General features: G+C 45.1%; 1 protein-coding gene across 1 annotated transcript in view; it reads left to right on the forward strand.

The window, feature by feature from the left end:
* Nucleotides 1–11,933: 11,933 nt before the first annotated feature.
* Nucleotides 11,934–17,210, forward strand: part of LMX1A (LIM homeobox transcription factor 1 alpha) — a gene marked incomplete at both ends in the record, with an annotated part of 62,346 nt that continues 57,069 nt past the window's right edge. Inside the window, 3 exons of the mRNA XM_081325538.1 lie at nt 11,934–11,998; nt 13,174–13,298; nt 16,013–16,202. Coding sequence (XP_081181664.1) covers nt 11,934–11,998; nt 13,174–13,298; nt 16,013–16,202 — 380 coding nt within the window. The remainder of the gene's footprint in view (nt 11,999–13,173; nt 13,299–16,012; nt 16,203–17,210) is intronic.

Raw genomic sequence — 17,210 nt, forward strand, 5'->3', positions numbered from 1 at the left:
TGAGGACAGGATGCTAACAAGAAGGTGCAAATGACACCAGTGAAGAAGTTTTGTTCCTGATCTGCCGGCTTTCACCTATCCCATTCTCCCGACTGTCTATATGGAATGACTTTCAGAAAGAAATAGGAACCCCTGTAAATGTTTAGCTTTTAAAAATGGAATGCTGTTCACATGCAAAGTTTTAAATAGCAGCTAGGAGGAACAGGCCACCCTGTAGCTCATCAAAAACAATTTGTAGCTCATCACAAAAAACTTGTATGAATGATTGAGTTTAAGTTATTTTTTCACTTCCCAAAAGATGAGAAATAAAATAATATATGAGTAATTAGTATGGAAGTTGTTGCTGAGGTCCTTCTTACTAGGAGAACTTCAGAGAACTTCTCTTACAACATGTCACTTATATCCTTGTATACTTGTGTTCATATTTTACCCAGAATATATATACACATGATAAGAAACATGTATTGGATATTTTTGACATCATAATTCCAAGATAGAGTAGGATAATATGGAATAGACTTCCATTCAGTGAGTGTTCATGATCTGAAGCTGGGCGTGTTTTATTTTAGATAGTAAAACCACATACATGAGTCTAGATTTTCTTTTGTTGTTTTGTTGTGACGATATTTATAAATAATCTGTTCAGCATGTTCCAGGTTCATACTGCAACATAACTTCACATGGAAATGAAATTGATTCCTCAAAGGGGCAATATTTCCACAATTACTTTGTACATATTCCTGCTGCACTTTGTTATGCGCAAGGAGGACAATACCCAAATGTCCAAACCTATCTGGAAGTAGAGGGGTTTATTCAAATTCTCATTACATAGAATAGCTCAAACCAGAACAAGGAGGTTGAGCTATTTGTCTATATAAGAAGAAACTTTCATGATGTTGCTTCTGTTCTCTTGTGTTCCTGGTGAAAGCATTTGTAACATTTTGCTGGAAGTCTGCCAACACAGATAATTCTTACATTACTCTTATGAGGCACCAAAGGATAGCACCCAGACACAAAAGGATAGCAGAAAAAGGAAGGATTGGAAATATGGGGAGGGAAAAAGGAAAAAAAAAGAACATTTAAAAAACTGCAAGATGGTGGTCTCCGTAACAACCATCAAATGAGGATGACAAATACGACGTGTTATATGCACGTAGTTATGTTTACATATTTTGGGCAACAAAAGCAATACACATTTCTTATCATTCCTTATGTCCGTCCACATGTAACAGTTCTTCTGCATTTTACTATTCTGATGGAGTTTTTTTTGAACACTTTGTGAAATTGCTGTTGATAGTGGTATACAGTTCAATCCTTTTTTATTTTTATTTTTATTTTTAAAAGGCCGTGAGAGGAAATTATACTTTATTTGTATAAATCAGGAAAAAAAAACCAATCAGAATGTTTAATGTTTATTGGACTTATATACCGCCCTTCTCCCGTAGGACTCAGGGCGGTTCACAAGGAATTTAAAATAACAATACAAATTACAAAAGTTAAGAACAATTAAAATAAAAGACTATAAATTAAAAGACTATAAATCTAAAGCTTATATTATTGTGCACCTGAATTAAACAAAGAACTTACACATATCATATATCTCTGTGATTAAACACTCTACCTTCAAGATAAATATAAAACATAATGAAAATAAGGGATTGCATGCAGCAAAACGTCACAATGATAAGCTAATATGAGAAAATCCTAAATGTCTGAAGTGCTGCATCCCACCATTGGCTTTGGGACATCATCTTAAATCATATATTTCAGGATGATTACCCTAGATTGGAAAGATTTTGTTTCATCCAGTCAAAGCTTTCCTAAATGAATAGAACAAAAATATGTCATAACTATTTACTGAAAATCAGTAGGAATGCCTAAATAGCTGAACTTCTGCACCTCAAAATACTCTTATGGCATTTCCAAATTATATGTCCACATATGCAGAAGTGTAACCTTAGTGTCATGCCACCTTTGTGCTCTCTAATCATAAAACATATGCATCAGGCCTTCAAAATTTAATTGTCTTCTATTTTTTTGGTAAAGCTATATTTTTCCCTTTTTCCTCTTTAAGTATATTAATACTGAGTTTCATTTAGAATTTCCGAATAAACATGGAGGGACTTAGAGGGAGATCTTTTGTTCAACCAACTGGTAGATTATCTGACATTATCTTGTTCACTGATAATTATACAGTTATCTTACTTTTTATAAACTTTCCTTAATGGTGGAGTTCCTTCTGGTTTTCAACATATTCATATTTTACTGCATTTACAGAAAACACTGGACTAGGTCTGATTCAGCTGCATGGCACAAATGACTTACTCCTGATCATGTTAGATAAGATAACCTTTATTGTCATTTTTTTACTGTGGGCACAACGGCACACATCAAAAATGAAATTTAGTTGCCTGCTCGCAACTTGGGAGTCCTCCTAGATTCACGACTCACTCTGGAAGATCATATAGTGGCCGTGACTAGGGGGGCTTTCGCCCAGGTTCGCCTGGTGCACCAGTTGCGGCCCTATCTGGACCGGGATGCCCTGTGTATGGTCACTCATGCGCTCGTGACCTCTTGCCTAGACTACTGTAATGCTCTCTACATGGGGCTTCCCTTGAAGACCACTCGGAGGCTCCAACTGGTACAGAATGCGGCCGCGAGAGTTGTCCTGGGAGTTTCCCGGTACTCCCATGTTACACCTTTGCTCCGCGAGCTGCATTGGCTACCAGTTGTCTTCCGGGTGAGGTTCAAGGTCTTGGTTATGATCTATAAGTCCTTACATGGCATGGGTCCGGGTTACCTCGAGGACCACCTGCTGCCGGCGTCAACTCCCCTCCGCCCTGTGCGTGCCCACAGAGAGGGCCTCCTCAGGGTGCCTCTGGTCAGGGAATGTCGACTGGTGGCCCCCATGGGGAGGGCCTTCTCTGTGGGTGCTCCGGCATTATGGAACCAACTGCCGGTTGAGCTCCGGATGGCATCAGACCTCCGATCCTTCCGCCGCGGGCTGAAGACCCACTTATTTGAATTAGCTGGTCTGGCCTGATGGGGGAATATGGGTTTTTAATTGGTTTTTTAGTATTTTATTATTGTTGTATTTTAATTGGGCACTGGTTTAATTTCCTTTTAACTTTTGTACCGCTATTTATATATGCCCTGTGAACCGCCCTGAGTCCCTCGGGAGAAGGGCGGTATAGAAATCAAATAAAACAATAAAACAATAAAACAATATATTTTGGGTGCAGAACCATAGCTATTTGTTTATATTTATTTTCTACAAAGTTGTCATGAAGTTGCAATGAAGGCTGTTTCAGGCTAAACAAGATGTACATATCTTCTGAAAAAAAAATCTTAATTTTTTAAAGTTTACGTGGCTGCTTGGGAATCTGATTCCTAGCATCTCTGCACGAGTGGGACTGTAGAACATTTGCTTTCTCTACAACTAGTAAACAAATATCTTACCAGCTCTGGAATTCTCAAAAAGTTCTCCCCGCCTTGAAAATATTGAGATAGTAGACAGTTTAAATCATAATTTTCTTCTCTACATATTTTTTTTAAAAAATAATTTGCCTGAAAGGTATCTGAAACATAATTAATTGGCTATAAAGAACTAGAGACTTCAGGCTACAGAAGAAGTACTATACACTATTTATTTATTTATTTAGATTTATATACCGCCCTTTCCCGAAGGACTCAGGGCGGTTTACAGGGCATTTAAAAGAAAATCAATACAAACGTTAAAACAAATTAAAAAAGATTAAATAAAACCCTGAGAAAAATAAAAAAAACCAGTTAAAATTAAAATTAAAAAATTCTCAGCCTTTAAAGACCAACAATTTATCCCCTAATCAGAGCAGGCACAGGGAATGTTTCAAAGTTCAGGAATACAGCTAAAGAAGGCCTCAAATCATGTAAGTGTAATTCCCCAAACAACTAGGAAAGTGATCCAAAAGAATACTTCACTTTGAATGACTTTGGCTAAAATAATTTTTAAAAGGTAATTATGAGCATTTACTATAAGAAAGAATATTTTTCTTCTTCTCTTTCTATTCCTAATCATATAAACTTCAAACCAGGAAGTGGAGAAGTCATGGTGGAATTATCAGTATATCTGAAGCTGGGTTCTGAAACTTTCTTAAAAAATTAATTGGTCCTACCTTTAAAAAATGAGCATATGGGTAGTCCTTGACTAATTATGTGTCAATATGTCTCAATAATGGAGCCTAGAATTTCCACTGCAAGTCATGGTGGTTATATGTTGAAGCACCCATGTGACCAGACTTGATTTTATGACATTTCTCATAATGGTTATTAAATGAACACAACAGTTGCTAAACATATCAGTGTATTCCTATGGATGTTTTTTTGCCAGAAATTGCTAAAAACAAGCAAAAAATGTCATTAACCATGGCCGTGTGACTGAGGAATGCTGCAACCTGCTGAAAAGGTGAGCCAGTTGCCAGGAAATAAAATGCACATTCATGTGACTGTGGGGATAAGTGCAGCCATCAGAGCTCCAGAAATGAGTCATAAGAAGCCTTTGGGAAATTTGTTGTAATTCTGAATGGTCACTAAGTGACCAGTTATTAAGCAACAACTATCTGCATACTCTGCATAATTTTAACAGGCAGATATGCAATAGTATTTCTGATTCATTAACACACCAACTACAACACACACCAACAAGCCTGATTCTAACGAACTAAAGTTGGTAACAACAGATCTCTTCTAAACCCAATGGAAGACCTGTGGAATGCAGACTTTACTATATTATATAGTCACTGGAATATAAAAAATGAATGCAATATTTTGTGTACTATTCAAATTGGTTTCTATATTTAATACAATTATTATTTCTCTTTACTTCTATAATGGACTGGGCTACACTCATTAAGCTCTCTGGGAAATGTTTAGGAATAGAATGCTTTCTATTTGGAAGAGTTCTAAAAATTCAAAACATTTTGTTAATGGTACTCTGATAATCGCTTCTGCTCCATTATAGAAGTGGGGAGAAATAACAATTATATTAAATTTACATAAATAGGAGAGTAATATTTGCAATATATATAAAACATATACTACTATACTATTCAACAACCGCAATGAAAAATAGCAAACTATGTAATGAAAATTCCAGAAAATTGTTTTATAGATAATATAATAGCCACAGTTAAGAAGTATTGTATGATACATAAACAAAATATGTAATATGAATGGAATAATCTCAGAAGAAATTGGTGTACATATCAAGTATCTTACAGAATTTTTCAATTTGTTGAAGAATGTGCCTCACTTTTTATATGACATTTTATAAACATACACACACATATACTGCATCTGAATGTTGAATCATGGCAACTGGACCAAACTTTATTAATCTGAAATGTTTCATTGCTCATCCAAATTAGTTAGGCAGAGAGTCAGAGAGTTGTTGGAATGTGTCAACTATTTTTGTACCAACTTCAGGAGTTTCTCCTGAAAACTAATTTTGCTCTGACTAATGAAGTTGCTGGGATGAGCAGTGAAACATCTCAGATTAACAAGTTTGGTCCAGTTGCCATGATTCAACTTTTAGACACCTTTTGCATGGATGATTGAGTCTTCATTCTCTCTCACTATGTGTGAGAGAGATTTCTTATTTGATGCAAATCTTCTCCATAAGATCAATAAGGTCTTTAACTTTGGATCAAAGCACAGGATATGAATTGCTTTTGGTTTCAGCATTTGCCAGTTCAGTCATTTCTGAAGTTTTGAACCATTTATTATTGAGATTTGCATCAAATCAGAAATCCCTTTCTAGGACTCAGGTGTTTTTTCCCTCTTTGCATCTAATTCAAGGCTATTGGCCCATGTGTATATCATCTCTTACAACTTGAACTTCGTAGAATTTTCCTCAATGCCACAAGTTAAGAGGTAGACTCTTCCATAGAGGTCTGTGTCAAGGAATCTTACAGTTTGGTGATTCATCTTAATATGGCCATTTGTCCAATCAGATTGTCCATTTCCACATCTAAGTTTCCAATTAGTTCTCATCACATTCCCCTTGTTGGGTCTAGGATAACTTAGGGCAGCCAGCTCGACACATCCAGCTCAGTATGACCAGCTCACCACTACCAAGTCACCTCTGCCAACTCACCGCCTTCAAGTTGTTGCAGGACAACTCAACATGGCCAATTCATCCCAGAGATAACTTGCCATGGGCAGCTGGAGGGAAACCTAGATGAGTGAGCGGGTGCAAATGAACGAGCCAGGTGGGTAGATTGCAGAGCAGCAGCAGCAGCTGCTGGGAGCTTCCCATTTTCATACCTTCCACCACCATTGTCATCACCACTGACCTACACTGACCCTCAGGCTGTTTGGTGGTGGCAGCAGTGTTTGGGCCATTCGGCAGTGGTGGCAGTGGGCAGGGTGAGTGGTGAGGAGACAGTGGAGTCCGGGTGCATCCCATTTCCATATCCTCATCACTGTTGTTGCCACTGCACTGAGGTCCCAGAGCACCTGCAGGTCTCTGCGTCAACAGTGTGGTGTGTGAAAATGGGATGTGCCCAGCTTCCCAGTACCTGCCCACCCCTTCCCTGCCCACCGATGACACTGCCGAATGTCCCAAACATCACTACCACTGCCCAATGTCCTACAGTGGCGGTGGTGGTGAGGGGTGTTGAAAATAAAATGTGCCCAGCCTTCACTACCTCCCCGACACCCTCTTTGCTCAGCCACCAACTTGTGGCCCTTTCGATAGCAATGGGGTGTTCGAAAATGGGCTGGAGTTCAGCATAGCGACAGTGTGTATGTGAAAATGGGAAGCCCCTGACTGCTGCCACCACTCTTCACTCTGCCTACTTGCTCACTCACACACCTGCCTGACTCTCTATCTGGCTGCTCATGGTAAGTTGCCGCTGTGGTGAATTGGCTGTGTTGATTTGTTCTGCTACAACTTGGTGACAGTGAGTTGGCAGAGGTGACTTGCTGGCTGTGCTGAGTTGTTCATTTTTCCCCTTGTTACCCTTTCACCTAACCATTCAAGAAATATGTTCTAGTGACCTCTTTTTTATTTCATGTCCCAGTCTTTACCAGAGGCAGCTTGAAGTTCATTCTTAGCCGATGTTATGTTAATGTCATATTTTCTGCCTTAAGCAGGTAACAAGCTGTGGCGGTTTCACATGGATACAATCTGATACAATATTTCACTCTCCATATGTTTGTGTTGATAAGCTGATAGGTCGTTGTTGGTTGGTAGGATCACTCTAGCTCCTATTGGAGCATTGTCTTCTAAGCCATTTTGTCCTGTACCATGGGAAAATGTGACTCTTTCCAATCAGCCAGAATCTACCAAGTCTCCACCTAATTTGGATACCTGATTTCTGAAGAGAGGTTGGTCCGTCTAACCGCTAACTGGCACTGGGAAAGATGGTGAATTCTGCACCATGGCATAAGAGGATATCTTCCATGTCACAACATACAGTTCCCCCCCACACACATACACACCACCACCAGCAGCAGTCAACTGTTATTTAGCTCCTTTTGAATGTGGGTTAGTGTATTGTGGGGAAAAAACTAGTAGTCTTCAAAATGAGTGAGACCTCCCCACTATTAGTTAGCCCCAAACACTTTTGCCTGTCACTTCTCTAATCTTGATAAGGGCTTTTTTAAATAAAAGCCTGCTATTTTCCTTCTGAAAACACTGATCCTGCTGATTAACTAGTCCCTGGGATCAGAAAAGGGATAGGCAAAGCAGAAAGAAACTGAGGCTTACCAATGCTGGTGGACCTGCACAGTGGAGCAGGAGCACTACGATGCAGCCAGCCACCTTGCCATACATACTCCAGCCAGCTGTTAGCTGGACTTGTTTTGAAAGCACCTAGTTGCAATGTCATTCCTTCTCTGGGCTGAGCTGCCTCTTATCTGACCATTGTCTAGTCTGCATCTCTTCCTTGCATTTCCCAAAATAATTCCCACATACCATTACCATTAGCATGCTCTGGGTTCTTTCAATTAAAAATGTCATCCATAAGGATAAATTGTGCCTTCTCTGTAGCAGCGCTGCCCTCTCAAGTGAGATTCTGTCCATTCTGCTGTTGCTTAGAAGGGTCGTGAAAATCTGGCTTTTTACCCAGGCCTTTGTGAATGGGGAGTGAGGCCCCTTGCTTTGTTTCCATCTGGTCTGCCATTCTTGCCATTCCACTTTAACTGGTTTTATTGTAATTTTCTTGCTTTGTTTGTTGGGAGTTGTTGATTGTCCAGAATCCTTGGAAGTCAAGGATTTGATAAACAGATCAGTCAGTCAGTCAGTCAGTCAGTCAATCAACCAAAGCCCTGAATGGCAAAGATGGCATTAAACACCAGAACTGGCAGAGTTGTAGGAGATAATAGTATATCTGACAGTGGCTGCAGTTTGAGGGGAATTTGCGTGGGGGGAGGGGGGGCTCCAGCTGAAAAGTATAATATGCCAATTTTAGGGCTTTTCATGAGTTTCCAACCAAAAATGTGCTGACATTCAGAGAAGATGCTGAAGGCTGCAGAAAAGGGCTTCAGGAAGATGCCTATGGTCCAGGAGCTGCAGGTTGCCCATTCTAGACTTAAACAGACAAATGAATAGCCATACTTGGAAAAGTGCAGGATTGATAGCTGCAGAAAATCCAGTTCAAATACAATGGGCCAACTCTGCCACTGCCATCAGGGACTAAAGATATGTACGAGAGGTAAAGATTACCAGGGCTGGATTCATGTAACATACTAATTCCTATAATACATCCAGGTCAATAAACTCATAATATATAACATTAACCCAAAACAAATGGGTTTATCGTGTCCCTAGAGGACATCATCATTCAAACAGCCCAGTTCATTTCTATCTAGTCTATTGTGTTGTGTGAACCTAGCAATAATGAAATTACATTTTCTTGTTATTGTTATTTTCTTGTTATTGCTCCCTCCCATGGAGGGAGCAAATATACTAGAGATGCAATTTCTCATATTATTTAGGTTCATCAAAGGCAAAACATACTCTCAGTGCATAACCCAGCAGATATAGTAAAACCTACTTAGTTTAATGGGGTTTTTTCACAGGTAACTGAAGCAGTTGTGTATATACAAGAAGAGGAAGAAAGTGGGATGCATTCAAGTTCTATCATCCCAGGTATCATCCAGGACACCCTTTGACCCCCAGCTGTGCTCAATATTATTAAGTGGGATTTGGAAAGCTCTTGCCACAAACAGTTAGAGGAGACCTGGCTGGGGAAGAAACATTGTATTTCATTCATATTTATACTGATGACAAAAAAAGTAACTTTATGAGCAGTCCTCACATTTTTGCAGATCTGTAAAGCAAAGGAAAGTTGAAGTATGATTGTAAAATTGTGATGTTTTACATAGTGAACATTTTACTTAAACAAGTTGCGAGTCTCAATTGTGGTAGCTAAACAAAGACTATCTGTAATATGCTGTTTAACATACAGTGTTCTAATGCCTCTTTTGACCTTAAAAAATAATTTTTTTTCAGTTCTTGATCCAAACATTTATTGGACATAAGTCAGCAAAAGGTTCAGTGGAACCAAAAGCATTGCTCACAGTGACTTAACTTTCAAGTTTAACTTCTAAACTCCATTGCACAGAACATCAGAGAAGTTTTGGATTCCAGTAAATCTTTTCTGTTAATCAGATTCATTTTGTTCTCTTAATTTCCTTACCATTTGCTGAAAGTACAGTGAAGTTCAACTTTCTCTTCTGTTTTTCCCCTCATTACTATTCTATGAATATAACGAGAATATGTTTTTCCCCCAGCCAAGTCCTCTCCAATGGTTTATAGCAAGAGTTCCTTGAATCCTATTTTATAATATTGGGTGGGTTTCTGGGAGCTTCCAGACATCTGCAGAAGACCTGATTAGAAAAGGCTGAAAGGGTGCATGACATCCTGGAACATAAAACCAGTGACTGTATTTATTGATATTTTTTGTGTTTAATATCAAGAGCATTTTGAACACAAAAACTTAGATCTTTCAGAAGCCAGTGGTTTTCTTTACTTGTACTGGGTGATATTGAAGCCTCTTCCACCAAAACCACTTGGAAGTGGAAAAGGCCCTCACCATTTAGTAAAACAGGCAGTGAGCAGCCAGGAAAGTTGGTGAGAGTCTCTAGAATTGCAAAAACAGCTGGGTGGTAGTAAACCTCACCAAAGGAGATCTGCTAGTCACACCAAAGGAGATTTCCAGAGAGTGCTCTCCAGATGATTCAAACCAGACCCATCTGGTCAGGCCAGGCCTGGGAAAGCTTTTCCAATGGCACAGAGGTCTCCCATTTCTTCCTGTCAAATCATTCCTGTGAAGAAGCAGCCCCTCCGGACACTTGGGGGTCACGTCTGCACAGTCTTCCATGCCAGGCTTGGAGAGTGAACCTGTCCCACTGCCCTCCCGCCCAAGGGAACTGGAGCGAAGGGAGATTCTTTTTACGTTTGATGCTGGTTGCGCTTCTGGCGCAACCAGCAAGGGATCTCGAAATGCCGAGCAAAATTGGAGCTGGGTGTTTGTGTGTGTGTGTGTGGGAGAGAGAGAGAGAGAGAGAGAGAGAGAGAGGGAGGGAGGGAGGGAGGGAGGGAGGGAGGGAGGGAGAGGGAGAGGGAGAGGGAGAGGGAGAGGGAGAGGGAGAGGGAGAGGGAGAGGGAGAGAGAGAGAGGGAGAGGGAGAGGGAGAGGGGGAGAGGGAGAGGGGGAGGGAGAGGGAGGGAGAGGGAGAGGGAGAGGGAGAGGGAGAGGGGGAGGGGGAGAGGGAGAGGGAGAGGGGGAGGGGGAGGGGGAGGGGGAGAGGGAGAGGGGGAGGGGGAGGGGGAGGGAGAGGGAGAGGGAGAGGGAGAGGGAGAGGGAGAGGGAGAGGGAGAGAGAGAGAGAGAGAGAGAGAGAGAGAGAGAGAGAGAGAGAGAGAGAGAGAGAGAGAGAGAGAGAGAGAGAGAGAGAGAGAGAGAGAGAGAGAGAGAGAGAGCACTCCCCGGAGTCGCAGACAGTCAACTGTCTTCAACTTCAAACTTCTTTTCCAAACTAATCAGAGCAGATGATGCCGGAGACAAAGCGCACCTGCTCGTCCCGCCTTGCATCTGAAGCCGCGGAGCGCCCAGGTGATATTTGGGACAGCGGGCGGGATGATTTCAGTGTCCCGAAACTTTCCGTCCTGAGTTTTCCAACAGGAACGCCCAGCCAGCTAAGAACTTCGCAGCCCAATTCCGAGTTGGCGGGCCGCTACGGCCCACGACCAACTCGGCTAGCTAGAAAGGCTAGCTGGAGCGCCTGGATACAGGGCCGCCGCAGCTCCAGGCAAAGCTGGATCGGGCTAGCGAGGAAAAGGGGAACAATAGGGCGGAATGGCTTAATCCCGCTGGTAGGTCGGCCCCTGAAGAAATCCCGGCGGCACCAAAAGAGGTCAGACTAGGCTTGCCTTGCAAACTAAACTGCAAGGCGAAGACGGAGTCAAACGGGCGGTACTGTGGGGCTAGCCGTTGTTCCAGGAGTCCGCTTCGACAACCATTTCCCTAGGTAACTTAGGAAAAGGCATCTAGGTTTGATCCTTGGAAGTTTGGCTGTTCAATCGCGGCTAAGATAACAATCGTGCCTGCCGTTTTGAGGGAGGCGAGCGGGCCGGGGCGAACTTTTCTGAAGTTATTCCGCGCAGCGCAGTGGGCCGGGCGTGTGGCTTCCGAGATGGGAGCCAGAGACCAATGTGGCTCGCTGGAACCTTCTTTATTGAATGACATTTTTTAAAACCATCGTATAACCAACCACACACACACACACGCCCGCGCATGAAATCGTCCGGGGTCGAGTCAATTTCAGGTTAAAGAAGGCGGCGGGTGGAAAACCTCTGCCCGAGTCTAGATTTCTTTCGGAAAACCCGCCGGCAGAGGAGGAGTTTGCCCGAAGGCGAACCGAGCAGAAAGAAACGCGCGTTTTTGAGATGCTTGCTGCGAATGGCTCCCAACCTGCCCCAGGCCTGGCTAGCCGGCTGACCCGAAGCAGCAGGTAGCGGGGACTGATGCAAGAGGCGGTGGAAGAAAAACCTTGACCCAACTACTGGAAAAGTAGATTAGTGCAGGTTCGCATCCCACCAGGCTCAAGGTTGACTCAGCCTTCCATCCTTCCGAGGTAGGTAAAATGAGGACCCAGATTGCTGGGGGCAATTAAGCTGACTTTGTAATAATGCCGCTTGGGGTGTGTGTGAAAGCCCTAATAAGCAGGCATATACATAGAATGAAGGCTACTGCTAAGCTTGTAAGCCGCCCTGAGTCTTCGGAGAAGGGCGGGATATAAATGGGATTAAAATAAAATAAATAAATAAAATTGAATCCTGAGAGCGGGTAGGTCCAGCGGAGCCACGTCATCGCGGTCGCTTTCGGCCCCCATTCTGTGTAAGGTGGGAAGATGAGGCCGGGGGACGACCCCCACCTCCCTCCCTCCCTCCCCTCGGCCGGGAGTGGCGCTGCTCCTCCCGTTTACCGAGTTTGCGGGCCAAGGACCACCCCTTCCCGCCCTGACATCTGACCCCGTTTCCTCGGCGCCGCGGAAAAGCCCCCGCTGTCTCCGGCCTTTCTCCGGCGTTACCTGAGCGGTCCAAGGCAGGAGCTGGGGCTGAGATGCCACTCGCTCGTCCGCGGGGAAAGCACCCGCTGTCCTTCGACAGAGGGACCCGCCCAGAGGGCAGGAAGCACAGCAGAGACGGCCAGAGCCGCCTGTGCCTGGTCCGGCGCTAGGCAGGCGCAAGGATGGGGCTCTAGCCGCCTTCGGCCAGAACCGCGGTGGGCTTGGGCTCTCCGCCCCTCCCGGCGCACGGCGCGATGCTGAGTCCCTTCTGCACCGCCGATCAGCACCGCGGTGGTTTTGGATTCTACGCGGTGGGACCACTCCGGCTGGCAGGTAAGCGCCAGAGGCTCCAGCTCGGATGCCCGCGGGAGGCAAGAAGAGCCTGGAGTAGGGTCCGCTGTGCTGCTGGTGCGGAGGTTTGAGGGGGAAAGCGCTTAGGGGATTCCTTGCCTTACCGACCTCTTCTCTCTTCTCTTCTCTTCTCTTCTCTTCTCTTCTCTTCTCTTCTCTTCTCTTCTCTTCTCTTCTCTTCTCTTCTCTTCTCTTCTCTTCTCTTCTCTTCTCTTCTCTTCTCTTCTCTTCTCTTCTCTTCTCTTCTCTTCTCTTCTCTCCGCAAGCGGAATCGGAGCGCTTTTCTTCGCCCTCTCTCTGACCGGGCTGGGCGGCCTGAAAATGGAGGAAACTCTGCAGGACGCCCTGGAGCCCCCGCCCCCGCAGCCCTCCTTCTCTGCCCCGCTGCTGGGTAAGTAGTAGGGTCGGACCTCGGCCAGCTTTGGGATGAGTCTCTGAGCCTGACCGGCCCCGACGGTTGAGGGGTCCCCCTTCTCCTTTGTAGAGTCAGAGGGCAGTTGCCCCCCTCAACGAAGAAGCCCCCAGAAGAAGGAGGAAAGACGCAGGCGAAAAAGCCGAGAGTTAGATGCGATCGTGGGACAGGATTATATTACCCATTTTTGCCTCAGAAAGCATCCCCAGGAAAACAAAGGAGGCGGGAGGAGGAAAGGAGAGAAAGAGAAATTGGGTCTCTCTCTCTCGTGCGCGTGTGAAAGAGGCGGACAGCTGCTCCCTAGCAGTTTTAAAACAAAAGTTCAAGATTTACCTGACACTGAAGTCAGACTTCGTATGATTGAACAGCATTTGTTCATCCCAACAGACAGATAAGAAAATACAATATAATAATTAGCAGATACTTAATGTGTGCGTGTGCGTGCATGTACCTACATGTACCAGATCGTTCTAATTAAAATCGTTAATTAACGATTAAACTAACGCAGGATGTATGAAAGACAGTTATAATAGCTGAAATCAAATCTCAGCAATTAAATTAAGCATAAAAGGGGTAGGATTTGACAGATACTAATCATAATTATTGTAGCTAATAAAAGTAAGGCCCCCTTTCTCCAGATTGGTTTCAGAGCAGGTTTAGGAGGCAGGCTTGAAAAGGATGGTCCAGAGCCTCGGTGTCGTCGTTTCCCTGTGGATGCGCTTTGGAAGACTCTTCCGAAGGTGCACAGAGGATTCGTGCCTTATAAGGAAGGCGATTTTACAAGGCACAATAAGACAAAAAGCGGGCAACGATAGTGCGCCTCTCTAACAAGTTTTTAGCGGATAACAACAAATTGCATTAGAACGGGTCCAGTTTTCTTTTTAATTCCTCCTTTTTTACTGCTTAATTTTTTATTTTATTCTCCACTCCAAAATAAAGGGGGAAAAAAAGATAGTTCAGAGAGGAAAACGCTTCTAATGGTTCGTTTGAAAGCAGTCGGTTTTCAACAGTTCCGACATTTTTGAGTCTTTGAGTAGAAAAGCAGGGTATAACTTATTTCGAATAATTATTTCACAATGGTCACAAAGATAATTTTCAGACGAAGAGAGAGAGAAAGAGAAAACCATTCGTTCTTCCGTTTGTGCTTCAAATGGCTACCAACCCCGGCCCTGGCCGAGTCCTGCCTTCGGTCTTCAAGCGCCAGAGCCTCTCTTTAACTCCGCCCCGCCCCAGGAAAGGCGATCCGGCTAACTGGAGGCAGGAAAAGGAGACAGGCGGCCCAGCATCAGTTTTAGATCTACCCAGTGAGGTGCTAGGATTTCCGTGCAGTTAAAGAACCTGGGCTGGCAGCTGGCTGAATTCAAGGCTATTGCTAAGCACATTGATTTGTGCTTAGATTGTAAGCCGCCCTGAGTCTTCGGAGAAGGGCGGGATATAAATGGGATTTAAAAAAAAAAAAAAGTGAAGCTGCCGCTGATTTCAAGCGCCAGCAGCGGGAACCTTTGCAAGTTGCCTTTGGGGCAAGACGTTCAGTGGCATTTCCTACGGCAGATACGGAACCCATTCAGGCTTCCGCCGGAGCAGGCACGAGCACGAGATCCCTGCGGCGGTGGGGGGGTGGGAGGTATTGCTTAAAGGCCACTCTGCTGCGGCACTCGACCTGGCAGTGGCCTCGTGGCTTCTCCGGGTTTGGTCCTCCAGGTCAAGCCGTCAGGGCGGAGGATAGGGTGCACTTCGTCCCGCAGCTGAAAAGCAGCCACTTACAAGAAGTCATTCCTGTGGCCGAAAGGCCTGGAAAGGGTGTCCCTGGGTTGTGATGGCAATGAATGCCGCCACCTGTGCAAAGCTTTACCAAAGCGACCTTAATCTAAAAGGGAGGAATTGCCGAAACCCTCCTGAGTTTGAGGCATTATCAGAGAAGGAGGCCATCGGGTTCCAAATCCCTTGAGAGGAGGGGACCCACAATCCCTTTCCTCCCGCCAGTAATGTTGGGGGGGGGGGAAACGGCCTGGTAGGGAAAACAGGCCTAAGGCGGGCCTGTCGCAGCTGCAAGCGTAGGACTGGTTTGCTTTATTTCGGAGGCTGGTGTTGGTTTCGAAAACCTGGAAGGGAGGGAAAGCCAGGCTGGCCAAACGATTGGCAACAGAGCCTTGCCTTGGTGGAGGAGTGGGCTAATGCCTCCTGAAGTAACACCAGCTGCCTGCAATTAGTGCAGGTTCGCATCCCACCAGGCTCAAGGTTGACTCAGCCTTCCATCCTTCCGAGGTAGGTAAAATGAGGACCCAGATTGTTGGGGGCAATAAGCTGACTTTGTAATAATGCCGCTTGGGGGGGCGCGCGCGAAAGCCCTAATAAGCAGGCATATACATATAATGAAGGCTATTGCTAAGCACATTGATTTGTGCTTTAAATTGTAAGCCGCCCTGAGTCTTCGGAGAAGGGCGGGATATAAATAGGATTAAAAAAAAATAGGACATCCGCGCTGGGTATCCCCCCCCCCCCGGCTCCAGTAGTCCATCCTTCAAGAGAACCCAAAACGTTTAAAACGAATCGGGGGACGTGCAGGGCAATATAATGCCCCAGAAACTCGTCAAAAGGGCTAACGGGCCATTTCCAATCTTGGAGCGGCGGGGCGAGGCGGGGACGGCGGCGGCTGCTGCCGCGAGGCTCATCGTCCTTCTGGGTCGTTGCAGGGAGAGCCGCCGAGCCGCCGCGCTCGGTGTGCGAAGGCTGCCGAAGCGTCATCTCGGAGCGGTTCTTGCTTCGCCTGAACGGCCGCCTGTGGCACGAGCGGTGCGTGCGCTGCGCTTCCTGCCGAGAACCGCTGGAGAGCAGCTGCTTCTACCGGGAGCAGAAGCTTTACTGCCGCCTGGACTACGAGAAGTAAGTCCGCCGTCTTGGCGGGGGCTCGGGAGGAGCCCAGAGGCCGCGGGGCTTTCCCTCTCTTCTGAAGCCCAGGAAGGAGCTTCTCCCCGGGGGAGACTAGAGCCCCGGAAGATCGAGCGAAGCGTACCTGGGAGCTTCCTCCTGTGTAGGGAGACCAGACTTTCGATAGGCCCGATCCGCCACTCCTAAGACAGGGTCCCCCTAGTTAGGAGCGAGGCCTGTGAAGGTGAGGTGACACCGAATACGTGAAGAAGAAGAAGAAGAGTTTGTCCCTATTGCAGCCTGAAGCGATCCTCCCGTTCAAAAAACCCAACATCCCTTCCTCTTTGAGACCACAGTTAAGGGTTTAATCTGGACACTGCAGTGAAATTCCCTAGAACAGGGGTAGGCAACCTCGGCTCTTTTATGACTCATGGACTTCAACTCCCAGAATTCCTGCTGACTCAGGAATTCTGGGAGTTGAAGTCCATGAGTCATAAAAGAGCCGAGGTTGCCTACCCCTGCCCTAGAAAATCTCCAGACAACCCCTCAGGTCCCCTTCCATCGATGCAACTTCCACTTGTTGGAGTGCTAACTTTCTTACAATAGCTGGGCTGGCTGACAGCAGGGTTTTCAGAAGACTGAGCTTTAACCGTGTTACTCCTCCAGCCACGAATAATATCTTTTCTCAGACTCTAGATCAAACTAACTTGATCTCTAAGGGGGGGGAAGGCCTTGTCCCTGAAATAGAAGGGGGTAACCAATTCATATAGAAAGCTTTGATCTATATGGCACACAGTTGGTCGCATGTATGCATAGAAAATTTGCTTTCACTGAGTATTCTCCCTAGTTTCCGATTTCTTTATAAAAACAGTTCGGATACGTGAAATCAAACTTTTTGAAGCAGCTCTTTAGATGTAGACAAAAATGCAAATGAGAAGGGAGCTAAAGAGGCAGCCCTTAATTTCTACCCCCCCCCCCTCTTTGTAAAACTTCCTGAACAAAAGAACTCACTAAAACTGTTTC

The sequence above is a fragment of the Vipera berus genome (genome assembly GCF_964194415.1).
Source record: "Vipera berus genome assembly, chromosome: 3".
Lineage (NCBI taxonomy): Eukaryota > Metazoa > Chordata > Lepidosauria > Squamata > Viperidae > Vipera > Vipera berus.